General features: G+C 43.7%; 1 protein-coding gene across 2 annotated transcripts in view; it reads left to right on the plus strand.

Moving 5' to 3' along the window:
• The window catches only part of MANBA (mannosidase beta), a 156,137-nt gene that overhangs the window by 28,620 nt on the left and 101,123 nt on the right, over window positions 1-26,394 (plus strand). For both annotated transcript variants that reach the window (XM_033956878.1, XM_033956887.1), the window contains exons 4-6: window positions 153-247; window positions 9,421-9,526; window positions 14,502-14,675. In XM_033956878.1, the coding sequence (XP_033812769.1) occupies window positions 153-247; window positions 9,421-9,526; window positions 14,502-14,675 (375 nt within the window). The remainder of the gene's footprint in view (window positions 1-152; window positions 248-9,420; window positions 9,527-14,501; window positions 14,676-26,394) is intronic.

Raw genomic sequence — 26,394 nt, forward strand, 5'->3', positions numbered from 1 at the left:
ACCTTTTTTTATTATTATTATTGTGCCCCTCTAAGGTCTTTTTAATCTGTCCAATCAGCAGTCACTGTTTATAATTCAAACTAAAGTTACTCCAAAGGTAAAACAGATTGGATATACAGTTGCTCTTACTTTAATTTCTTTTACCTCTATAGGATCCTTACTATCGATTTAATGACTTGTCATATAGATGGATCTCGCTGGATAATTGGACCTATAGCAGACCATTCAAGCTTCCAGCAGACATCAGGTGAAGTATGAAACAAAAACAACCACAGTAAATTGACAAACTAACAACCAAAAGACTGCACAAATAAGTGTGTTTTGAGTGATTTCTTAAATTCAGAAAGAGTAGGGAGATTCCTTATGGTCTCAGGGCTCAAGGATCTCCCGTATGAAGTAAGGCTGAATAAATTGCAGCTGTACTCACTTGAAGAACGAAGAGAGAGAGGGGACATGATTGAAACATTTAAATATATCACGGGCTGTATCGAGGTGGAAGAGGATATCTTCCGTCTTATGGGACCTTCGTCCACCAGAGGGCATCCACTGAAAATCAGGGGAGGGAAATTTCATGGTGACTCCAGAAAGTATTTCTTCACCGAGAGGGTGGTCGATCATTGGAATGAACTCCCACGGCAGGTGATTGAGGCCAACAGTATGGCAGATTTCAAAAATAAATGGGGTATTCATGTGGGATCTCTAATGATGTAAAGGCAGGGGGTGGTGAGCAAAATCAAGGAGAAGGGTCACTAGAGTGGGCAGACTTGATGGGCTTTGGCCCTTTTCTGCCGTCATTTTTCTATGTTTCTATACGAAGTGGGAGGTTATTTCAGAGGTTTAGGCCTAAATCACAAAAGAACATTGCCTTCTATCCCATGATGAGAAACTTTTGTCAAATGCTGAAGAGCCCTAACCTTTTTAGACTTTCCTTGGTCGCTCTTCTTTGAACCTTTTCTAGTGCCACGATATCTTTCCTGAGATAAGGAGACCAGAATTGAACACAATACTCCAGGTGAGGTTGCACCATGGTGCGTTACAGAGGCATTATAACATTCTTACTCTTGTTAACCATCCTTTTAAAAATAATTCCTAGCATCTTATTTGCTATTTTGGCCACTGCCACCGCATATTGGGAGGAAGGTTTCATCGAATTGTCTACAATGACACCCAGATCCTTGGGTGCTAACCCCAAAGGTGGACCCTAGCATCTGGTATCTGTGATTCGGGTTATTCTTCCCAATGTGCATCACTTTGCATTTATCTACATTAAATTTCATCTTCCACTTGGACGCCCAGTCTTCCAATTTCCTAAGGTCTTCCTGCAATTTTTCACAATCCACATGCGTTTTAAAAGCTTTGAATAGTTTAGTGCATCTGCAAATTTAATCACCTCATTCATCGTTCCAATTTCCAGATCATTTATAAATAAGTTAATAGCACTGGTCCCAGTACAGATCCCTGCAGCACTCCACTGTTTACTCTCCTCCATTGTGAAAAATGACCATTTAACCCTACCCTGTGTCTTCTATCCGATAACCAATTTTTTTTAATCATCTGTTTGTTTGTCTTGGACTCCTTGCAGCAAGTTATTTTGTTGATCACTTCAGGATTATAGCACACTAGCTGTAAATGCTTCATTACCAACATGCTGTACTACAGCAACTTGATGAGCATTACACTTATTTTCCTACTTCAAGATCAAATTATATTTTTATTTGAAATTCCTGGAATCCATGTGTGATGCCCATGATGATACTTTGAGGATGGTATCTCGGCACGTTGCGCAGCCTGGCTAATTGCATTAGGTCTTGGAGAAGACTTTCATGACAGATTGACTGTTGCACCTTACACAGGTGACAACCTTTTTGATAAAAGAGTTCAAAATGTTGTATCTCAAATAAAAGACTATTCTTTAACAATTATAAAGTTTTCTTCACAACCCCAAGAGCGTACTCTTCAGTCTAAGAAACATCAGCAGTATCATTACAGAAAACCTAATCAATACCAATATTTCCAACAGTTTTGTCCCAAGAGAAGGTGCTGCTCTTATACAAGAATACACTTTCAAAGTCAACCTCAACAAGCACATCTGCAAAAGCAGTGACCCCAAGCAGCCAAAGCATCCTCCTTTTTGACTCTGTCCCTGGAGATGAAAGACTCCAGCATTTCTTTATCCAATGGCAACCCATCACAGCAGATCATTGGGTACTATGAATCATCTCCAAGTGCTACAGGTTAAATTTTCTCAGTAAACTACCTCAACTGGATCCAACAAAGGAACCAGCACCTCTTGCAAGTCATATCGGTATACTAGCAGAAGAGATCAAAGCCCTCTTGCAAGCATATACAATCAAGGAACTCTGCCCTCACGTCCAAAATCAAGGGCCAGGACACAGTTGAACATGAACAGAAATAAGTTCTAATTTTCTCTTCAGTGCAAGCCTGTTACCTCACAGCTTTAGGGAACATTTCCACTTTTTGAGGCACAAAAGAAAATACAGTTCTGTGTTAAAACTCTTGTCCTTGTTTCATAGCTGTTCCACCCCAAACACAGGGTTAGGACCGTCCATTAGAAACATAGAAACATAGAAAATAACGGCAGAAAAGGGCCACAGCCCATCTAGTCTGCCCACACTAATGACCCACCCTCTAACTACGCCCATGAAGTGATCCCACATGCCAATCCCATCTTTTCTTAAAGTCTGGCACCCTGCTGGCCTCAATTACCTGTTGTGGAAGATTATTCCAGCGATCAACCACCCTTTTGGTGAAGAAATATTTTCTGGTGTCGCCATGGAATTTCCCTCCCCTGATTCTCAACGGATGCCCTCTGGTTACTGTGGGTCCTTTAAGAAAAAAGAGATCTTCTTCTGCTTTGATACGGCCCGTGACATATTTGAACGTCTCAATCATGTCTCCTCTCTCTCTGCGTTCCTCAAGTGAATATAGCTGTAACTTGACCAGCCATTCCTCATACGGAAGGTCCTTGAGTCCTGCGACCATCCTGGTGGCCATACGCTGAACCGACTCAACTCTCAGCACATCCTTTTGGTAATGTGGTCTCCAGAATTGTACACAGTATTCTAGATGGGGTCTTACCATGGATCTGTACAGCGGCATTATCACCTCGGGCTTACGGCTGACAAAACTTCTACGGATACAGCCCATGATTTGTCTGGCCCTGGATGAAGCTTTCTCCACTTGATTGGCAGACTTCATGTCTTCGCTAATGATCACCCCCAAGTTGCGTTCTGCCACTGTCCTTGCTAGGATCTCACCATTCAGGGTGTATGTCCTGCATGGATTTTTCCCGCCAAAGTACATGACCTTGCATTTTTTGGCATTGAAACTTAGTTGCCAAGTCTCTGACCAATGTTCCAGCAGGAGTAGGTCCTGCGTCATTCTGTCAGGCACTGTGCTTTTCTTTGTTGTGCTTCTGCCTACTATGTTGCATAGTTTGGCGTCATTGGCGAATAATGTAATTTTACCTCGAAGCCCCTCAGCCAAGTCTCTTATGAAGATGTTAAAGAGGATCGGGCCCAAGACTGAGCCCTGCAGTACTCCGCTGATCACCTCCGTCGTATCGGAGGGGGTACCGTTTACCACCACCCTCTGAAGTCTTCCTGTAAGCCAGTCCCTAACCCATGCAATTAATGTTTTACCCAATCCCATCGAACCCATCTTGCTCAATAACCTGCGGTGCTGGACGCTATCAAACGCTTTGCTGAAGTCTAGATACACGACGTCCAGGGACTCCCCTATATCCAGCTTTTTTGTTACCCAGTCAAAGAAGCCAAGGTCTGGCTCTAGCCAGATAGGGAACAGTAGTTCACAAGTTCAATGTATTAGTGGCTTACTTCAGCCAAGCAAAGAACCATCCTCTTACTTAATAGTCTCTTCCTTTACTCTGTCGTCCTAGGGCTCTGATTCAACCCACAGCTTGGGAAGTTTCCTTTCTCTGGGACTTCAACTCTTTGGGAAGTCTCTTCCTGGAGGATCTCTCTCTCTCCCTGGGACCTCCCTGAATGATTCCAGTCTGGGGCAGAAGTACTCCCTACCTAAGTCCCACCTCTCTGAATCAGAAGGGCTTTATCCCTTTCCTAATGGATCTCAGCAATGAGCTTCAAAGCTCAGGGCATTCTGGAACAAGTAGTTTCCCATGATTTGTTTACCACTCCCCTACTGCCCAGGAGTATAACTGCAGCTTCAGTGAGGGAAAATCCATGAATCTCTCACAAACATGTATAGTACTGAACACATTGTGAAAACCAGTGTGCTGCTAGCAAGTGTGTGGGGGGAGGTGGAATAATGATCCTGTATAGAACAGCCAGTTAATAAATGTGGTGCAGAATTTTGTACAGCTTGAAGAGTTTCCATGAAATAAGCAGGGTGGCCCTGGTGAACTGAATTAACAATAATTCAGACATGAAAGGCCCAAAACTTGTAGTCAGGCAGAAATCCCTAGATATGACAAAATACTTCAATATGTGTAACATGGAGAAGTTTAACAAAAAGCAGAAAAAACAGCAAAACAAATCTGCTCCATGAAAATTGAGGTTTTTGTTCATCTTAAAAGCCAGACTCTTAATTATATGAACTGGAGACAGAAAACATTCTCCACTATGTAGTACTGAGGATATGTTTATAGGAATGGTTTTATGGCCTGCTGTTTTACACAGGTTTAGTTAAGAACATAAGAATTTGCCGCTGCTGGGTCAGACCAGTGGTCCATCGTGCCCAGCAGTCCGCTCCCGCGGTGGCCCCCAGGTCAAAGACCAGTGCCCGGAGATAAGCCCTACCTGCTTACGTACTGGTTCAATAGGAACCCATCCAACTTTGTCTTAAATCCCTGGAGGGTGTTTTTCCCTATAACCGACTCCGGAAGAGCATTCCAGTTTTCCACCACTCTCTGGGTGAAGAAGAACTTCCTTATGTTTGTACGGAATCTATACCCTTTTAACTTTAGAGAGTGCCCTCTCGTTCTCCCTACCTTGGAGAGGGTGAACAACCTGTCTTTATCCACTAAATCTATTCCCTTCAGTATCTTGAATGTTTCTATCATGTCCCCTCTCACTGTACGGCAACTCCTGCAGCCCCTTTACCATTTTAGTCACTCTTCTCTGGACCCTTTTAAGTAGTACCGTGTCCTTCTTCATGTACGGCGACCAGTGCTGGATGCAGTACTCCAGGTAAGGACGCACCATGGCCCGATACAGCGGCATGACATCTCTCTCTGATCTGTTCGTGATCCCCTTCTTAATCATTCCCAGCATTCTGTTTGCCCTTTTCGCCGCTGCCACACATTGTGCGGACGGCTTCATCGTCTTGTCAACCAGTACTCCCAAGTCTCTTTCCTGGGGGGTCTCTCCAAGTACCGCCCCTGACATCCTGTATTTGTGCATAAGATTTTTGTTACCGACATGCATCACCTTACACTTATCCACATTGAACCTCATCTGCCATGTTGCGGCCCATTTCTCTAGCATGTTTATGTCACGTTGCAGATGTTCGCAATCCTCCTGCATCTTCACTACTCTGAATAACTTTGTATCATCCGCAAATTTAATCACCTCACTCGTCGTACCAATTTCCAAATCGTTTATAAATATGTTGAAGAGCACGGGCTCAAGCACCAAACCATGCGGCACTCTACTGGTGACGCTTTTCCATTCCGAGTATTGTCCATTTACTCCCACTCTCCTTTCCTATCTGCCAGCCAATTTTTAATCCACGTGAGTATTTCACCCTCGATTCCATGACTCGCAATTTTTTGAAGTAGTCGTTCATGCGGAACCTTGTCGAAAGCCTTCTGAAAATCCAGATATATAATGTCGACTGGGTCACCCTTGTCTATCCGTCTGTTTACTCCCTCGAAGAAGTGCAGCAAGTTCGTTAAGCAAGATCTTCCTCTGCTGAAGCCATGCTGACTGGTCCTCATCAGGTCGTGTCCGTCAAGGTGCTCAATGATGTGGTCCTTTATCAGCGCTTCTACCATCTTTCCCGGTACCGAGGTCAGACTCACCGGTCTGTAGTTTCCCGGATCACCCCTCGAACCTTTCTTGAAGATCGCCGTAACATTCGCCACCTTCCAGTCTTCTGGAACCCTTCCCGATTTGATTGACAGATTGGCTATCAATTGAAGCAGTTCAGCTATAGTCCCTTTCAGTTCCTTGATTACCCTCGGATGGATGCCATCCGATCCTGGGGATGTATCATTTTTAAGCCTATCAATCTGCCGGCATACTTCTTCTAGACTGACTGTCAACCCTGTCAGTTTCCCGTCTTCGTTTCCCACATATAGCCTGTCTGCTTCCAGTATGTTGTGTATATCCTCTTCAGTAAACACAGATGCAAAAAATGTGTTAAGTTTGTCAGTGATGGCTTTGTCCTCTTTTAGCACTCCCTTCATTCTTCGGTCATCCAACGGCCTCACTGCTTCCTTAGTGGGTTGTTTCCCCTTAATATATCGAAAGATGGCTTGAAGTTTTTTGCCTCCTTGGCTATTTTTTCCTTATAGTCTCTTTTGGCCCTTTTTACCGCCTTATGGCACCTGCGTTGATGCTGTTTGTGCCTATTCCAGTTTTCATCCATTTTTGACCTTTCCATTCCTTAAACAAAGTTTTCTTGTCCCTGATTGCTTCCTTCACTGCTACAGTGAGCCACGCCGGTTCCTTCTTTTTCCTCTTGGATCCCTTGTTGATACGTGGTATATATAGATTTTGCACCTCGGTAACTGTGTCCTTAAAAAGGGACCATGCTTGCTCTAGCATCTTTACAGTGCTTATTCTCTTCTTGATCTTCTTCCCCACCATGAGTCTCATCCCTTCATAATTCCCTTTTCGGAAGTTTAGCACCGTGGCCGTCGTCGTGGATCGATGTTTCGTCCCTGTGTCTAGGTCGAAGCAGATCATTTTATGATCACTGGTTCTCAGTGTCCCCTCTACTTCTACACAGATCATTTTATGATCACTGGTTCCCAGTGTCTCCTCTACTTCTACACTCTGCACCGGTCCTCGTAGTCCATTTAGAATTAAGCCCAAAATTGCGCTTCTTCTCGTATTTTCCTTGATAAATTGTTCCAGGAAGCAATCACCTATAGCATCCAGGAACTTGGTCTCTCTACTGCAGCCGGAGGTGCCTAGGTTCCAGTCTATCCCCGGATAATTGAAGTCACCCATGATAACTGCGTTGCCTCCTTTGCAGTTGCGTTTAATCTCATCCGTCATTTCTCCATCAGTTTCTTCGGACTGCCCCGGGGGTTGGTAGTAGATGCCGATCTTTGTTTCCATTCCATTTGTTCACGGAATTTTGGCCCATAGAGACTCTACCTTATTGTTTGATTCCGGCATGTTCCCTCTGGTAGACTCAATTCCCTCTTTGATGTATAGGGCAATGCCCCCACCTTTTTGAGCCACTCTGTCTCTGCGGTATAGCTTATATCCCGGTAGCACAGTGTCCCAGACGTTTTCCTCGTTCTACCATGTTTCCGTGATGACGATGATGTCAAGATTATCTTTTTGTGCCATAACTTCTAATTCACCCATCTTATTCCTTAGACTCCTTGCGTTTGTGTACATACACTTGAGTTTGTGGCCTGTCACTTTCTTGCATTTCCTTCCCTTCTGTGTCTCTTTCGATCCATCAGGTTTTCTGTCTTGCTTATGATCCGGTGAGTCTTCCCTGCTATCTTCCTGCACGATATCCTCTGGGCATACTGGTTCCTGAACCATCGACTCTCGGTCGACTGTCGGCATTCCCCTTCTTCCTAGTTTAAAAACTTCTCAAGTTCTAGATAATTTTCAGTTAGCTAGTCACAGATTAATCATAAGTAGTCTGATAGCTGACTGGCAGCATGAGAAAATATATTTGATGGTGATGAAATCTGAATAGGAGAAGAAAAGGTAGAGATGACCAAAAGGAGATAAGGATGTCAAATGAACCACACTATTGGAACCAGTTTATTGATGTGCCCAATGTGGCTGTGTGTTGACATGTGTTGGCATCAGGGGTCCTTAATCTGCTATGCCCAGAACTCTTCAATCTGTATAATCAGCATATGGATGATTTTACAAAAAGATGTGTAGGTCCTAAGAAGAGCTAAGCAAAAGAAGCACAGTAGGCCCCAAGAATTGGTATAGGAACAGTTTTTATTAATAGACCTGACAAGGACTGTATTTTGGCAGAATGCTTGCATCAGAGGTCAGCTGGGTGAATGGTTTCAGCAAGTGAAATAGTTCTAACTCAGTCAAGCAGAGGTAGTCATCTAGTATTTAGACAATGCCAAGTCTGGGAACTTGAATCAACAAATGTCCGATCAATGAGCGGAAATACTTGATGTGACACTAAAACAAGAAGACACGCCATGGAACCAATGACCATTGGATTGAAAATAAATCCTAGAAAGGTTTCTTTTCATGTAGCCCATACTGCTGGGTGACATACTAGCCCATACTACTGATTCTCTATAGGATGCCAATCTCGATGGATGCCTAAGAGGCGGATGCCAATTGCGTTTCAATCACACGTCGGCATCCTAAAGAAAATCACATCTATGTTCACTGATAGACACCTTAAATGTAGGCCAGCATTTTAGAGGCCTACATTTAAGGCATCTGTCACATGCCTACGGAGATGTGCAGGGAGGCTTACTGACACCCAAGGCCACTTCCAGGGGAAACCACACCCATGCCATTCCTTGGGCCTCTGTAAGCATCTCTTCATGTCTCTGTAGGTGAACGACATAGTCATGTGAAAAAATTAGGACACCCCATGAAATATTCAGTTCTTTCTTAAGAAATGTTCACATACACATTTTTGTGGATATCTTTTGTTTCATGAGTAAATCGAGGAAAATTTTTGTTTACCTGAAATTACATCACTTTCTTTTCCAGCGATGATAAAGATTTGTGAACATTTCTTAAGAAAGAACTGAATATTTCATGGGGGTGTCCTAATTTTTTCACATGACGGTATGTCTACAGTTTAGGCGTCCTCCCCCCCCTTTTTTTTTTTAAACCTGTGTTGCAATTGGCTGTGAGATAGCAGTAGGATGTTTACCACTGCCTACTAGTGGGATGTGCATTTGCTGAATCAGGCCCTAAAGGTAGTGGATACATGGAACAGCCTCCCAGTAAAGTCTAAGGAGATAAGGACAGTATCTGAATTCAGGAGAGCATGGGATAAGCACTGAAGGTCTCTGAGGGATTGTAGAGCTGAGCAGGTGGTATGGATGGGACAATTAGGCTGTGTAGTCTTTATATGCCGTTTTATTTTATGTTTCTTTGAAGGAAGCACCTCTGTGTTTAGGAAATTGAGAAAAGTTTTGGAAATTTAAAAAACGGGCCAAAATGTTATTTAAAATACTCCTGAAAATGAATTTTTTTAAAAAAAATATTCCTCTAATTTTCTCTTCTTCCTCAGCAAACGGCAGAAAGTGAATTTGGTTTGCGAGGGAATAGATACAGTGTCAAAAATCTTTATCAACAATGTCATTGTTGGGAGAACAGACAATATGTTCACAAAATATGTGAGTAAACCTGTTAATGTATTATTAAAGCTAAGCCCACTTATTTCCTTATGTGAAGTGCATAAAAATCCAGAATCTTTTAATTAATGTCATGTGCTACCAGATTGATTCTACTACTTGCTTCTTGTGTGAGCTAAACTTACAAACACTATATAACCACTAATTCTTATTATGTTTTTCCCTCATTTATTAAAGTACCTGTAAACTGTGCCGAGCTCTATCTTTATGGAGAGGATGCGGTATATAAACTTAAAAGTTTTTAGTTTAGTTTATTTCAGAATTCTTGCTGTCATTTTGATTGTGCTACAGGACTTTATATCAGTTCATGAAGCTCTTTGTTTTTATTCCTGGATAGTCATTACTTCTTAGAGTCTATTTCGTACTCTATGATCAGAAGATTAAAATCTTACAATTCCATCCTTATGTACCATCAACACTAGGCATAATACACTTTTTTCAGTCACTGCCCCTCAAATTTGGAATCTGTTACCGGCCCAGGTACGGGAAGAAAAATCCCTTGACAAGTTTAAAGGGAAACTAAAAAGTTAATATTTAGGGATGCTTTTGAATAACCCATTCTTAATGCTTATTTGACAGTGACATTAAAAGCAGGCAAGCAATGATCAATGTAACTCCCTTTTGTTTTTCCCTTTCTCCTTCTTTATCTTATACCGATTGTAGTTCCTCCCCATTTTTTCCTTTCGTTTGAAGTAAGTCAGAGCCTCCCCCCAACAAACTGTTAGTCCCCTCCCCCATTTTTCAATGTACATCGTTTGAAAGTCTGAAAAAGTGATTTTTTTTAAATCAAATTTTAAATAAACTTGGAAACTTGGATTATGGTAGCATTTCGGAATTAAGATACAGGGCTTTTGAGGAATGGTACCATCAAGGGAATGGTGCCATTGCAGTCTCTACTGGGGGAGATCTATAACTTGGAGCCAAGATGTGTCACAATGGGACTTGCTTAGTGCCAACTGTGTGAAGTCTTCAGGGAGTGACTACTCTATTATAGAGTACTAGCCCATTGCCATGTTGGTGTGACAAAATATAGGCACGTCCACTTATAACAGGTCAGTGGCTGGTCTGAGCTGGTGTGCCTATAGAAACATAACAAAAGAACTGTCTTCTCATTCAAATTGGTAACCAAACTTCAGGATTGCAACCGTCACATTTGAAAGTCACTCAGAGGTATAGAGTTCTTCAAGGAGAAAGTTGCGCCCTCTAGTGATGAACCAAAGTATACTTTTCAGTCGTTGCAACTTTATTAGTGCTGGTTACGCTCCAAGTTTGATTACAAAAATAAATAAATAAATGTCTTTAAAGTCTTTCAAACACTTGTATGAAAATACTTTGTTTTTTCTTATCTTTACAAATCTTTTCAAATGAACATCGCTCTGTGAGAAAATTAAGAGCAGCTTGATAATTCAGTTTATAACAGGTCGAGACCCCGAACCTGTTATAAACTGAATTATCAAGCTGCTCTCAATTTTCTCATAGAGCGATGTTCATTTGAAAAGATTTGTAAAGATAAGAAAAACAAAGTATTTTCATACAAGTGTTTGAAAGACTGTAAAGACATTTATTTATTTATTTATTTATTTATTTACTTTTGTAATCAAACTTGGAGCGTAACCAGCACTAATAAAGTTGCAACGACTGAAAAATATACTTTGGTTCATCACTAGAGGGCGCAACTCTCTTCTTGAAGAACTCTATACCTCTGAATGACTTTCAAACGTGACGGTTGCAATCCTGAAGTTTGGTTACCAATTTGAATGAGAAGACAGTTCTTTTGTTTGAACTCTAATATTTTTCACATTTGAAAATATTCTGACTTCCACTAGTATTTAACTATTAGTACCCCAGTGACATTATAAAGAAATTATAGAAACATAACAGCAGATAAAGGCCGAATGGCCCATCCACAGCATCCACCATCTCCTTCTCCTCTTCCCCAAGAGATCCCACCTGCCTGTCCCATGCTATCTTGAATTCAGATACAGCCTTCATCTCCACTGGGAGATTATTCCATGCATCTACCACCCTATAAATTAATGTGCGCAACTGATAGCATTCTGTAAGTTGGATGCATCACTTGGTGACATTCAGACCACATGTACGCATCCCTCGCAGTTATGCACTAAACATAACACCTAACAGCACCTAGTACTTGTGTACATATATGCCAATTTTCTGATATTCTATGACACACACGTGCACTTGGCCGTTTAAGTAGGTTGCAGATCTGTTCAATTGTACAGAAAATCCACAAATGTATGTAAGAGTGATGGTGAACTCTGAAGTGTGCAGTACTGGGCCATCATGAAGGCATGTAGGCAGTCATCACTGAAGTGGCTCTGGCCAGTGTGGGTGAAGAAGCGTTACACAATTCAGAACTCCTGTAGAACAATGGTTCTGAAACCTGTCCTGGGGTATCACAAGTCAGTTGTGTTTTCAGGTTATCCCTAATGAATATGCATATCCATTAGGGATATCCTGAAAACTTGACTGGCTGGTGGTCCCCCAGGACAGGTTTGAGTACTATGCTATGTTTATTAAAACATTTAATATATCACCTACCAAACTTTTGTCTCCAGCAGTCTACAGGCTAACGGAATAAATAAATAAAAGTTAAAAGAACTCAATTTTATAACATAGGACAGACCTCAACCATACAAATTTTAGCACATTCATACCAACTCTCTCTCTCAAAAAAAAAAAAAAAGTAACCAAAAAATAATAAAAATAACCAAAAACATTCTTACTCTTACTGTTGTGTGGGTTATATCTCAGCAATTTGTCTAATATACTTTCATTATACCTTCTATTTCTGTTTTAAAATGCTTCTTTAAAAAAAAGTTTTTAGATCACATGATGTCTACTCAGCAGCTTGACATCAGTGATGAGAGCTCCCAATCACCTCTTAACATTTTGATATTCCCAGCAGTAGAATTTTGCCTCAGTACGGGTGAATTGTACTTCTGTTAAGTCCCTTCCGTATTCCATATGCTAGGTGTTCAATCCCAACCTGCAGGCTGGGTGTTGCAGAAATCCACATCTTTTCTGAACACATGCTCCAACACCCCCAGGTTGAGAGTCAGCAAATAACCTTAGTTTCAATTTCTGCAAGCAGTCCAAGCAGAAGTCTTTTGCTGCTGTTCTGCTTCTGTTTCTTACATTTTTGCTTAAAGTTTGAGGCACTGAAGCCACCAAAAAATGAGACCCCTTCCCGGTGGTCCTCTGCATGAGAATGAGCAACAGCAATTGCGAACAAAGCTTGTGATATTGGAAGAAAAGATAGACGATCTTGAAAATAGGTTGCGACACTGCAATCTTAGACTCATTGGGGTATCAGTCGATAAAAGAAGGAGAATTGAGAGGATTCTTAGAAACCTGGATAACCTAGTCCTATAATTTGCAATCATCTGCGGGCCCTCTGAGTAAAGAGCAGGCTCACAGACTCTGCCCACCTGGAGCTCCGGGAGAGAAGCCCAGAATTGTTTATCCTTAAGGTGCTTAATTATGCCCATAAGTAAGAGATACTGTGAGTCTGGAGGAGCACAGGACCACTAACTTAACAATAAAAAACCAGTTCTTTGTTTCCAAGATTATTCATCCACTGTAGTGGACAAGCAAAAGGAATTTGTGTCACTATGCTCCCTGCTACATCAGAAAAAGGTACAATTTGCACTTTATCCCACATGCTTGAGGATCCATTACAAGGACAAAGTAACATTTTTTTAGCAGGCACATGGTTAGGTGCCATTGACTCGTGTTTGAGTCCTAGCGACTTGATGAATAACAGATCTAAAAAAGCAATTGGTTTTGTGCTAGTCCGGTAAGGTCCTCCAGCATCATTCCCATGGTTGTTTTCATACCGAACAGGGGTAGCATAAAAATAACACTGCCTCGGGAATCAAGCTTTATGAACTTGACTCCAGTTCTGCAAAGTGCAAGACACCCCATAAGGAGCTACCCGTGCCACCTCCCGCAACGACTCGAGAGGCATCCAAATCAGAGCGGAAAGAAGGAGGGAAGGGTGAAGAACTTGTTCTAGGGAGACCCAACCCCGAGAGGAAAAAGCCCAATGAAACAGAACCAGCAGTTGGGCAGCATAGTAATAATTTACAAAGTCAGGGATTCCCATGTCCCCGTGAACCCCATCCCAAAACATACGTTCCCTCCGCACCCTGGGTGGTTTGTGATTCCAAATGTAAGTGAAACCCTCCTTTGCAACTTCATCAAAAACAATTTAGGAACTGAGAGTGGCAAACAAAAGAAAAGATACAAAAAGTGAGGCAGCACATTCATGCGCAGGGCATTAATCCGACTCATCCAAGGCAAACGTAAACCTTCCCAGCGGTCCAGATCTGCAAATACAGACCACAACAAAGGGGATAATTGAGATGAAAAAGGTCTTCCAAATCTCCAAAAAAGCAAACCCCCAAGTACCGAACGGATTTAGCTTATATGTTTATTTTATTATGTATGTAAATTATGAAAACCATTTAGTTTTAAACGGTAGAAATTTTTAAAATAAATAAAAATAAAGGAGCTGTCTAGATTTAGCTGGCATTTACACACAAATGCTAGTATTCTTATCATTTATGCACATATACGAATACATACATGCATAAATGACAATAATATGGCTGCTTTACACAATGTTCTCTAAGTATGTGCCTATCTTTGGTGTGTATTTTACAGACCATAGGCAGAGTGTAGGTGAGGGTTCACAGTATAACCTATAGAATTCTATAAGTTACCTGCTTTTCTTCTCAATCTAGATGCAAGCATTTGCATCAACACTATGGCTGGGGTAAGTACTTATGCCTAAACACACATGTGCTGAAAAATATGCCTGGTTACACTAATATTCTACTCTTTATAGAATATGCATCAAGCCAATTCAGTGCTACAAAAAAGCCCCAAAATATTCATCAGTACGCTTTTTTATTTTTGTTTTTTGTTGTAGACCTTTGATATTTCCAATGTAATAAAAAATGATGACAACTTCCTAGAGATTCAGTTCTCCTCAGCAGTGTTCTACGCAGCTGGTGAGAGCAGAGCTCACACAGCTTATCCTGTGCCTCCCGAGTGCCCTCCAACTGTGCAGAAAGGAGAGTGCCATGTGAACTTCATCCGAAAGGTAAGTGTGCAGTCATTGTTGTAGTTCATACTCTCAGAAATCCTCAGGGACACACTGAGGAACTGGAGCATAAGTAGGAATTAGGAAGAATGTGTGACCTAGTGATTTTAGTACTGACCTGCGTCTTGGAAGAAATCTGGTGAATGCAAGCTCGTATCTGCTGGACTACTGATATTTTGTGTTGCTTTGAGTGAGTCACATGTCCCTGGCCTTAATTTACCCAACTGTAATTGAGTAATAGTGGTTAAAATGGTCTTCTCATCTTCTGTGTGGTCTGGGTGCCAGAAATGTGTCATCCAGCCATATGATGCACAGTCCTGAAATATCAAATTATCAAGTGTGTTAGTTCTGCTTGGCTGAAATGTACTGTGTGAATTGAAATGGCTGATAATGCCAAAATGGGTGTGTTTAATATTTGGGTTTCTGTGAGAGAGACTGCATTTGCTGTGGGGCATTTTATATTTTAAAATTGTCCAGATTTTTTGTTGCTGTGAATTTTTGCCTTGGATGAATTTCCTCATAAAAATGACAAATAAACCCTAATAACAAATAAAAATAAACCTGTTATTTTTGAAGTGGTGCTACATGCTATGTTCTGAAAACTTGGAATCGGAGCTCCTGGAATGCCCCAAATGCATTTTTTTCTAATATTTTTATGATAGTTGAAGCCATTGCTTCTCCTACCATCCCCAAGGTTTTGGGACCCATTATCCCTACCCAAAGCATTTATTTATTGTGTGGTTCAGATGCACAAAGCTTCCAGAAGGGTCTGGCAGTGGCCTGCTAGTCTGACTAGTGTCAACTGGATGTAAGGAGTGAGTAGCAAGTGGGAAGGGTGGCATTATTACTACTATTAATTATTTCTAGAGCGCTACCAGATGTATGCAGTACTGTACGTAGTCTCAAAGGAAACAGTCCCTGCTCGAATGAGCTTACAATCGAATCAAGATGCCAGGGTAGGGAGTTACAGTTTAGCAGGGATGGTTAAACTGCTGGCTAGAGTGATGAGCTGCCAGGAAGATGGAATTTTTGAGAGGGAGGTTTTCAGTGTGTGACTGCACCCTGTCTCCCCCCTGCCAGGTCTTCCTGAAAATACTTTATTTAGGGACCTACTTGCAAAGTTATGATAAAACAAGATTGGAAAGGCTCTTTTTCACAATAAAATAGTAGGCTTTACTAAAATGCAATACCCAATTACTGGAGTTTAATAAATACTACGGAGTTTTCACATTTGTTGCCATGGCCAGGAACTTTTCTTATTCTGACAGGGAAACTCCATCACGCACATTCCCTATCTTGGAAATGCTGTCTGTTAATTTTCATGGCCTTTTTATCCTGTCCCCAGTTGCCCCTGCAAGACAGATCTAACCTCCATAACCATGCCCAGTGCTCAGAAAACTTATTTGTCTTCTGCTCAGTGGTGACTACATTTTTTGGGGGGGCAATGAGAGGGTGACATACATTTTTTTTTTCTTGCCCTGGAGCCCAGCTGTGGACAGAAAGGGATACAGTAGACTCTGTTATCAGGCTCCATGGAGATTGGTGGGTGCTGGATAAGTGTAGTTTCTGGTTGCTTGAGAGTTACTGTAAAAATAGTTTTGTCTCTCCACCTCACTCTGTCATCCCCCCACCCCCATTTGTAGGTCCAGCATCTGTTCTTCCCTTCTTTCTAAGTCACTTTTTCTCCCCCCCCCTTCATAGGTCCAGCATCCATCCATCTCCCCTACTCTTCACCCTGTAGGACCAGTATCCATGCCATTCCTCTCTTCCCTCCCCCTACCACACACTTATGGGTCCAGCATCCATGGAAGCTGGTCCTGACAACACCCCTCCTTCATTCCCTCCCTTCAGCTCCTGAAGCAGTAGTCAGCCGATCCTGACTTAACCCCCCTTTCCTCCCTCCCTCACCCGAAGCAGTAGCGGTAGCTGGTGAGCAGAGGAAGCACTGTAAACAGGCTGCTTCCGGCCAGCCCTAGTAGGGCTTTTCCTCTGCTGCTTCAGGTAAGGGAGGAAGGTAAACATATGTTTAATGCTATATTATCACTGTGAAGAGTTGCTTATAGATTGTGTATTTGTTCAGCTATATTTAAGTTGTATATTTAATCTTAAACCATATTGAACAAGTTTTTCTGATAAGGTGGTACAGTATAAAAGTTTTAAAAATAACTAAAAAGGTCAATTGAAAAGTGACTGCTGTTCCCTAGGTGAAAGTATACATCCACTCAACAGCTGATGCACTTTAACCTGTGGGGTGGAGAGAAGGATGGGGGGGGGGGGGTCAAGGAGAGTATTCACAGGGAATACATTCCAAAATCTCCAGACCTGAATTTTCCAAGAGAAATTTGGCAAGAAATTTCCTTTGAGAATCAGCATGTAAACACTCAGATGCAATTAACTCATAGGCTTGCAATCCCCCCGGGCAGTCTATGCTTTACCTCCTACAAAGGGATGGGTCAGAGAGAGAGTACTCAGAAGGTTATTTGAAGCTATGGAGTGGTGGCATTGCTTTGCCTTGCTTATTAGAAATGCTTACTTTAAAGATGTTTAACCAGTCAATTCCAAATTAGAGTCTTAGCTACTATCCACACTTTCAAACTGCAGTTGACCTTCATTCAATTATACAATACATTAAACTTTAAGAGGCGAGGGAGCTTCAGATTACCACTGTGATAGCATAAGTCCGGATTATTGTAATCTTCATTGATCCCTATGCCGCCCTCCTCTCCTATGTTTTCTAATTCTGAGTATCTCTTATATATTTTATATTTTTGAAAATATTTGTTTATTATAATTTTTTCTGTTTAGTGTTCATCTTGTTCATCATTGTACGTTTTATAATCTGTAAAGTAGAGGCTTAACAACTTTACTCTCAAAACAAGTTCGCCGTCCTCCTACAATTTGACCTTTCCGCTGCTTTCGACGTTGTTCACCATGATATTCTTGTTTACCAACTCTCTGAGATAGGTATCAACTCCACAGTCCTAGGTTGGTTCTCTAAATTCCTCCGCTCTCGTTCTTACATTGTTAACATGAATGGCACCTCATCCTCCCCCTGGAAACCGAATTGTGGAGTCCCGCAAGGCTCTCCACTATCCCCTATCCTTTTCAACATCTATATGTCCTCCCTAAAACTCCTCCACCTATCCCCCCTTGAAACAATTTACACTTATGCAGACGACATCCTCGTCCTCCTCGAGACCGATTTGAACCTCACCGACCTGTCTAAGAACATATCCTCTTGTATAATGAACCTACAATCCTGGGCCCACACTGTGCAAATCAAATTGAATGAGTCCAAAACAAGACTTCTTTGGCTTGGTCCAAAACTAGATCACCTACCCACCTCCAAGCCACTACCCTCTGGCTCCTCTCTGCAGCTTGAGTTCTCGAGCAAGGTCTTGGGCATCATCATTGATTCCACATTATCCTTCAATGACCACCTCCAATCCTTGGTAAAAAAATGCTTTTTCAGCCTTCACATGCTGAGGAAAGTTAGATCCTGCTTCCATCAAAAACATTTTACCCTCCTCTGATTAGGCCCGTTTCAATCATTTCCTCAGAGAGCAAGGTGCCAATATAGCTTCGAGCTAACTAGTCACTTTCATATCTTCAAACTGAGGACATGATTGAAACGGGGCTCGTCAGAGTAGGAGGTGGTGCTGCAAAGATAAGTTCTAAACCTCTACTTTAAAGATTATAAAACGTACAATGAAATTGATTAAAGCAAAAATTATAATAAAAAAATATTTTTAAAAATATAAAATGTATAAAAGATACTCAGAATTAGAAAACATAGGACAGGAGGGCGGCTTAGGGATCAATGAGGGATTACATCCAACTGGAGTTATGCTATCACGGTGGTAATCTGAAGCTCCCTCGCCTCTTAAAGTTGAATGTGTTGCCATAATTGATTGAAGGTTAACTGCAGTGTGCTTTAAAGATGGATATGGACAGCTGTACTGGTTATTTCTGGAAGGGAAGTTGCTGTAACAGGTTTTTATAGTTTCACTGCTTGTGTTGCTGAATTCTTAAAGCTTCTTTAACCTCTTTTCACAAAGAAGAATGTCATGCTCTTGAGAAAACTCCACAGATTTCTAAAATGTTCCTTTCATTATATATTTTAGTGAAATGGTGTGGTGGCCATGTACATCCACTCTACAAGGTAATATGTAGAAATAAAACAAAAATATAAAGGAAAAAATAGTAATATTGGACTTTTATATTGGACTAACTTAATATAGTTTATGATTAGCTTTCGAAGGTAACTCCTTCTTCCTCAGATCAGAAATAAGCTAATGTTGGAAAAATCAGTATATATAAGGGAAGGATGAAAGCATTTCAGTGGTAATTGGAGACAAAGGTGACAAAGCAGTTTAAATTCCTTTATAGTGGGAAAGAAAGCCAAGTTTTTGTTAAGTAGGAGGCAGAGGCCCGTCATTAAAATCCGGTGGGTTGCTGTAGGGCCGGCATATTGTCAGATTTCAAAACAATACAAATGAGTTTCACAGAGATCCGCCAGAATCCCATCAAATCAGTCATTGGGAAACTAACTTTGACACATATGCAGAACCGGCAGCGGAAGCCCAGACAACTGAGTGGCAGGGGGAAGCCCCAAAGCAGCCTCATGCTGCTAGGCTGTTTGTGGGAGGAAGACTTTTTTATTTTTATGGGCACAATATCTGTCCCCATTAAAAAAAAAAAGTTGTGCCAGCCCCTCCCAAGGATGGCCCTGAGCTTTTAAACAAAAAAAATAATTAGCAGGAGGGCGGCCTGCTCCCTCCTGCCTCAGCCACCCGGGCCTCCCACCTTTTAAATTAGAGAATGGCAGGAGGGCTGCCCATTCCCTCCTGCTACCAGGTGGTCCCCCCCCAAAAAACTGACCCCCCCTCCCTGACCACCATACTTAAAAAATATATATATATCAGCAGGCGGGATGCCCACTCCCACCTGCCCCTGTACCTTTTTAGAAAGAAGACAGCAGGAATGATGCCCAGTCCCTCCTGCCAGCAGGCTCGCCCCTTCAGAATAACAGGCCTTCCCCTTCCCGGTGCATCCTGGGGTTCATTGGGAGGGGCCTATGGTCCTGATTGGCTCAAATGCACTGGGAAGGCCTGCCACTTTGAAGAGGTGGGCCTGCCGGTAGGAGGGACTGGACATCCCTCCTGCTGCTTTCCTATAAGACGGGGGTGGGTCAGGTGTGTGTGAAGGGGGCCAGGTGGCCAAGGTAGGAGAGAGTGATCATCCCTCCAGATGATTTTTTTTTTTTTTAAGTATAGGGATTGAGGGTAGCAAAGGGGAGGGAGATCCTGGCATTGGGATCACAGCATTGGGGAATCGGTTCCATGAGGGGCCACGTGGCGGCAGGAGGGAGTGAGCATCCCTCCTGCCGCTCTGCAATTTAAAGGTGGGGGTTCGGGTATCTAAGGTAGGAGGGAATGGCCATCTCTCCTGTAGACGATCTTCGTAGGAGGGGGGGTTTGTCCATCTTTGTGGAGGGGGGGTTCAGGAGTGTGGGAGATCTGGGTTTCCGAGGCAGGAGGGAGTGGGCATCCCTCCTGCGCCTCTCTTTTTTTTTTGGGGGGGGGGCAATATGGCAGACCTGTTGGTAACACAGTTACAGACAGATAAGAACATAAGAACATAAGCAGTGCCTCCGCCGGGTCAGACCATAGGTCCATCTAGCCCAGCAGTCCGCTCCCGCGGCGGCCCAAACAGGTCATGACCTGTCTAAATCATCAGAAGGGGCCCCCATGCCACCTTGGTTTCCTGATGAGTCCTATCTTCCCATCGAAGTCCTAGCCCTCCGGTCTTGCACATGCACGACCTGGTTGGGTTTCTATACTTTCTCAGTATCCCACTAGTCCAGTTGGTAATTTCGGGTCATTAGTAGCCATCGCTAAATTTAGTGCATACCTTAACAATATTAGGGCAATGATCGGAGTGCTCATTTTAATATTAATGACCTAATTTTAATACTAATGAGGTTGTTTGCCTGGCATTCAGAGGCTGTAATGAATGCATGGAAAAGCTCACAGTGAGCCATTGTGTACATCGGTTGGTAAAATAATCGACATTAAACTGGTTCAACTGGTTTAGCAATGATTGTTAGAAACATAGTGAGTTTAGTGCATCAGGGCCAGAGAATTGTCAAAGCAGTTTTTCCCACTACAAAGTTTCTTTGTAGTGAGAAAGAAAGCTGAGGTCCTTGTTAAGTCCTGTCCTGTGAATATCAAAATATTTTATCATTTTGATTTCAAAAGTCTTACGTTCTTGGATTGTCTTAAAATTTCCTTTTAGTATTCTCACCATAATATCATTGGGGCAATGGTCAGTTTTTCCAAAGTGCTGTCCAACGAGGTGGTATTATTTTTTTTTCCTTTGTTTTTGTTTTATTTCTACATATTACCTTATATATTTTACAATTTTATAGTTTTTCTTTTTAAGTTCGTGACACTAAAATGCAAACAGGAACAATTTAAAATGAGGTTAAAAGGGCAAAAAACTTCTACCTGGCCCCCCTTTTTTTGTGTGACCAGTCAGTTTCTCTGGTTCCTGGGTTTGAGGACCGAAAGGATGCTCCTCTGGTCTTACATACTGATAGAGTTGAGGATGTCCAGAGTGGTAGCTGGGTAGAACAGCATCAGGGCAAGGGTTGTTCTCTGTACTCCATTCTTGTTGGTTCTTGCATACTTGTGGACTTGCAGAAAACTCTAAGGGTGATGTGGAACCATCCTCTCAGCTTGGTGCTGGGTTGGTTGCCTTTTTTGCTCTCCCTTTGCAGTGGCTCTTGAATGGTTCCTGTGGGGAATTACTTTTTTGACTTTTCTTTCCTGCCTGTATCACTCTGGGTTTTTTGGCCAAGTTTCTCCAAACAATTGGTGATTTTCCTGTGTTTTTTTTGGTAAGAAAAAATAAAAGAATAGATCCAGCAGCACTTTCCAGCTAGAAAAAAGAAAGCAGTTTGCTGCAGTTCAAGAAAGTTCTAGTTCAACAACTTATTGCAACCCAGTAGAAAATCAGTATGCACCATTCAGTTACTATACAGCATGCATTGATTTTTAGAAATCAAATGTACCATGTTTTTCCGCTTCATAAGACACACCTGACCATAAGACGCACCCACCTGTAGAGGAGGAAAAACCAAGAAAAAAAATTCTGAACCAAATGGTGTTCCCTGTCCCCATGAATATGTATACCCTAGAGGAAAGGAGGGACAGGGGAGATATGATTCAGACGTTCAAATACTTGAAGGGTATTAACGTAGAACAAAATATTTTCCAGAGAAAGGAAAATGGTAAACCAGAGGACATAATTTGAGGTTGAGGGGTGGTAGATTCAGGGGCAATGTTAGGAAATTCTACTTTACGGAGAGGGTAGTGGATGCCTGGAATGCGCTCCCGAGAGAGGTGGTGGAGAGGAAAACGGTGACTGAGTTCAAAGAAGCGTGGGATGAACACAGAGGATCTAGAATCAGAAAATAATATTAAATATTGAACTAAGGCCAGTACTGGGCAGATTTGCATGGTCTGTGTCTCTACATGGTCATTTGGGGGTGGATGGGCTGGGAGGGTGTAGATGGGCTGGAGTAGGTTTTAACAGATTTCGGCAGTTGGAACCCAAGCACAGTACCGGGTAGAGCTTTGGATTCTTACCCGGAAATAGCTAAGAAGAAAATATTAAAAAAATTTAAATTGAATCAGGTTGGGCAGACTAGATGGACCATTCGGATCTTTTTCTGCCGTCATCTACTATGTTACTAGTGGTAAGCTGGGACAGGGGACAGGGCACGTCTAATGGTAGGCACGTGTAGTGGCAGCCAGTCCCAAGGCAGCCAGCCAACCAGCCAGTCTCAAGCCAGCCATCCCCAAGGCAAAGGCAGGTACCCCCCTGGTACCTTTTGTTTCCATCCCAGCGATCCAGCGTGCTTTCCGTGCTCCTGCCTTGGTTCCCCTGCTTTCTTCCAGTAGCGGCACAGTGGTGCATGAGGCATGCGTGCGCTTTTTGCATGCCTGCTTTGTCCCTCGCTGCACTCCGAATGGCTGTCTGTCAGTTTTCACGGGACGAGAACTGACAGGCAGCCTTTTGGAGTGCAGCGCGGGTCCAAGCAGACACGCAAAGAGCGCTGTGCTGCTGCCGAAAGAGAGCAGGGGAACTGAGGCAGGAGCATGGAAAGGTATGGGTTTTTGGGTTTGGGAATCATGTACAAAGGAGAGAAAGGGCACAGGATATACAGTTTATTGAAGGGACATAGAAAGAGGGAAGATACCATGTGGAACAGAGAGGGCGGACACTGGATGGAAAGGGCTGAGGGTGGACAGTGGATGCAAAGGGGCAGAGAGAGGGTGGACAATAGATGGAAGGAGTAGAGAGAGAGAAAGAGGGCAGAGGCTGGGTGGAAGGGGTAAAGAGAGAGGACAGATGTTGCATGGAAGGGAGTGAGGATAAACGCTGAAGAGAAAGAAGAGAACGAAGAGAAGATGATTAAAGCAGAAACAACAAAAGATAGAAAACATTTTTTTTGTTGCTTTACGTAGAATCAAGTAGTATTGTAACTGTATTGATTAAAGTTTATAAATAGGGGGTGACTTCCGGTGACGTCACGATCCAAGATGGAGGGTTAGGGACTTTGCTCTGACTCTCCCCTCTACAGTGCAAAACTTTCCCGTTGCGGGACGCTGAATTCAGAGCGCCCGAGGTCGGACGAGTGTGGGGGAAGCCCGGGGCACTTGCGGGATGCCGTCCAAAAAGCGAGTGGAGCCCGGCAGATCGTCGGAGCGTGGAGGTGAGCAGGGAGGCCTCCGCCACGTGCGCGGGACCTCGGGCCTGTCCGCGCGCGAGTCGGGAGACAGCGCATCGGAAGAGGAATCAGAGCGCGGTGCTTCCCCGAGGCTACGGCGAGCAGGGTCGGCGGCGGCTGTTACAAAAGCCGACCTGAAACTGTGGGCCACTGAAATTAAAGAGGAGGTGGCGGCTGTAAAAGGCAAAATTAAAGAGGCCGTAAAGGAGATAAGGCAGGACTTTGCAGACTTGCTGGGCAGAGTGGAGGACACTGAAAAGCGCTTGGGGGAGCAAGAAGAGACGGTTCAGGGACTCACAACTCAGGTGAAGGCAGTCCAAAAAGATCTTCTAGACTGCTGTGCCCAAGTGGAGGACCTGGAAAATAGGTCCCGACGGAATAATGTCCGGATCCGGGGAGTTCCAGAAACAGTTGAGTATGGGGACGCTGAGGCTGTGGTGCAGGAGCTCAGCCGGTTCCTGCTGGCGGATGGTGGGGCCCCTGACAACACTACTGGGGGCCTGAGAGTGGATAGGGCGCACCGAACCCTGGGTCCGAAGACTGGGGATTACCCGAGAGATATTATTGCTTGCATCCACCACTTCCCCGATAAGGATCGTCTGGTGAAGAAAGCTAGAGACTTGGGCGTTATCTCTTGGAAGAATTTGAAAGTGGAGATATTTCAGGATCTCTCGAGTATCACTTTGCAGAAGAGGAGGGAGTTTCGCCCGTTGCTGGAAGTGTTGAAGCAGAATAACTTGAGATATCGATGGCTGTTCCCGTTTGGTCTACTGGTTACTTTCAATGGAGTGCATAAGCGGGTGACGACCGTGGCGGAGCTGCAGGCGTTACTTCTGAAGGAGGGCCTGCTGAAAACGGGAGATTCTGTTTTGAGCAAAGTGGCGGCGCAGAAGTTGGAGCGGTATCAGTGGAAAGCGGTGCCCCAGAGACGGAGAGGACGGCAGAGCGCTTGACAGGAGGGAGAAGCAGCCGAGCTGAGGGCAGCTGCGGCCCCGGACACCTGAGCGGCTGGCTGAGGGCGGTTGCGTTTAACCGTTACTGGGTCCTGGACTTTGATGCTGATCTAGTGGTGACTTTGGGAGTGTGACTGGGCATGTATGGGTGATGGTCTGGGGAGTGCTTGGTGGGGGGACATGGTGAGTATGAGGTGTGGATGTGGGGACGGGAGGTATCACAAAGGTGACATGGGGGGGTGGTGAAGTCACTTGAAGTCTTGGAGGGAGTGGGGAGAATGGGAGTGTGGGTTTGGTGGGGAGGGGGGTGGGGAGAGTTGGGGAGGAGGGGGGAGGATGGAGGGAGGGTGGGACTGGGAGGGGGGGACTGGGTTACGAAGAGAGAAGGTGGGGGGAGGTGCAGGGGTGATGGGTGTGCTGTCTTTAGTGGGGGATGGGGGAGATAATGTGCTTAGATTGGGCAGTTTGAATGTTAAGGGGCTTAACATGCCACGTAAACGGCAATTGTTGTTGAAAGAAGTTAAGCGCCTACGTTTTGATATCTGTTTTGTTCAAGAAACTCATTTTGTAAAAGCTGGGGAAAAGCTTGTACAGTTTCGGGAGTATCCCATGAGGGTTTGGGCTTCCAATAGGGTGGAGCGGAAAAAGGCGGGGGTGGAGATTTTGTTCTCCCATAAGTTGCGGGTGGTCCCAGACAGGGAATGGAGGGATGAAGGTGGGAGGTGGCTTATCTGGACTGGTACTGTTGATGGAACTCGGGTAACGTTGGTTAATTTGTATGCACCTAACTCTCAACAGGGTCACTTTTTTGACCTCCTCCTGTCTAAAATCTTGTCGGTTAAGGTGGGGCCTGTGGTGGTGGGGGGGGATTTTAATTTGGTTCTTAACCCAGAGTGGGATTCCACGGGCAAGGGGGGTGATAGACTTAAGAAGGATAGAAAATGTCTGGAGAGATTTCTGGAGGTCCTTAATGTGGAGGATGGGTGGCGGGTTCAACATTGGATGGGTCGGGACTACACGTTCTACTCCCCTGTGCATGAGGTATACACTCGCATTGATCTGGTATGTGTGGATAAAGGGTGGGGGGGTAGAGTGATAGATACCAAGATTGATACCATTGGATGGTCAGACCATGCCCCGCTCTGGGTGGATCTGAAATGGGGAGGACCTCGGGGGGGAGATACGTATTGGAGATTGAACGATGCCCTGCTGGGAGATCCGAAAATAGTGCAAAAGTTGGAAACGGGGATTTATGATTTCCTAGAGTTTAACAATGTGGATCAGTTCTCCCCCATGACGATCTGGGAAAGTTTAAAAGGGGTGTTAAGGGGGGAATTGATCTCTATAGCAGCCTATAAGAAAAAGTCCCGGCAGCAAGAGGAATTGCAGCTCCGGGAGACGCTCCGCACTTTGGTGGATCAACATAAGAGGGGACAGGGGGGCCCGCAGTTGAGGCTTCGGCTTCAGGAAACCCGAATGGCCCTTGGGAAGTTGGAAGATGAGGTGATTAAGTTTAATCTTGAGAAGTTGAGGCTTAAATATTTTGAATCAGGAAATCGGGCTAGTAAACTTTTGGCTCAAAGGGTCAAATTGAAGCAGTCTAGGAGTAATATTTTGGCTATTAAGGAGCGCGATGGCACGGTAATTACTGACGAGGTAGGCATTCAGCGGCGGTTTCGGGAGTTTTACCAGGAGCTTTATACCCCAGAGCTTAAGGGCTCGGAGGTGGAGAGCCAAGCATATTTGAGGGATTTGGGGTTACCTACCCTATCTAGCTCGGATGCACTGGGGCTGGAGGGGGATATCACGGTGGAGGAGGTGTTACACGTTATTAGACATTTGAAGCCGGGAAAGTCCCCCGGACTAGACGGGTTTACAGGGCTGTTCTATAAGAAACTTTCTCCCTTGGTTGCACCCTTGCTAACTAGATTATTTAATTCTCTGAAAGAGGGAGAGCGTTTGCCTTTCT

The sequence above is a fragment of the Geotrypetes seraphini genome, chromosome 1 (genome assembly GCF_902459505.1).
Source record: "Geotrypetes seraphini chromosome 1, aGeoSer1.1, whole genome shotgun sequence".
Taxonomy (NCBI): Eukaryota; Metazoa; Chordata; class Amphibia; order Gymnophiona; family Dermophiidae; genus Geotrypetes; species Geotrypetes seraphini.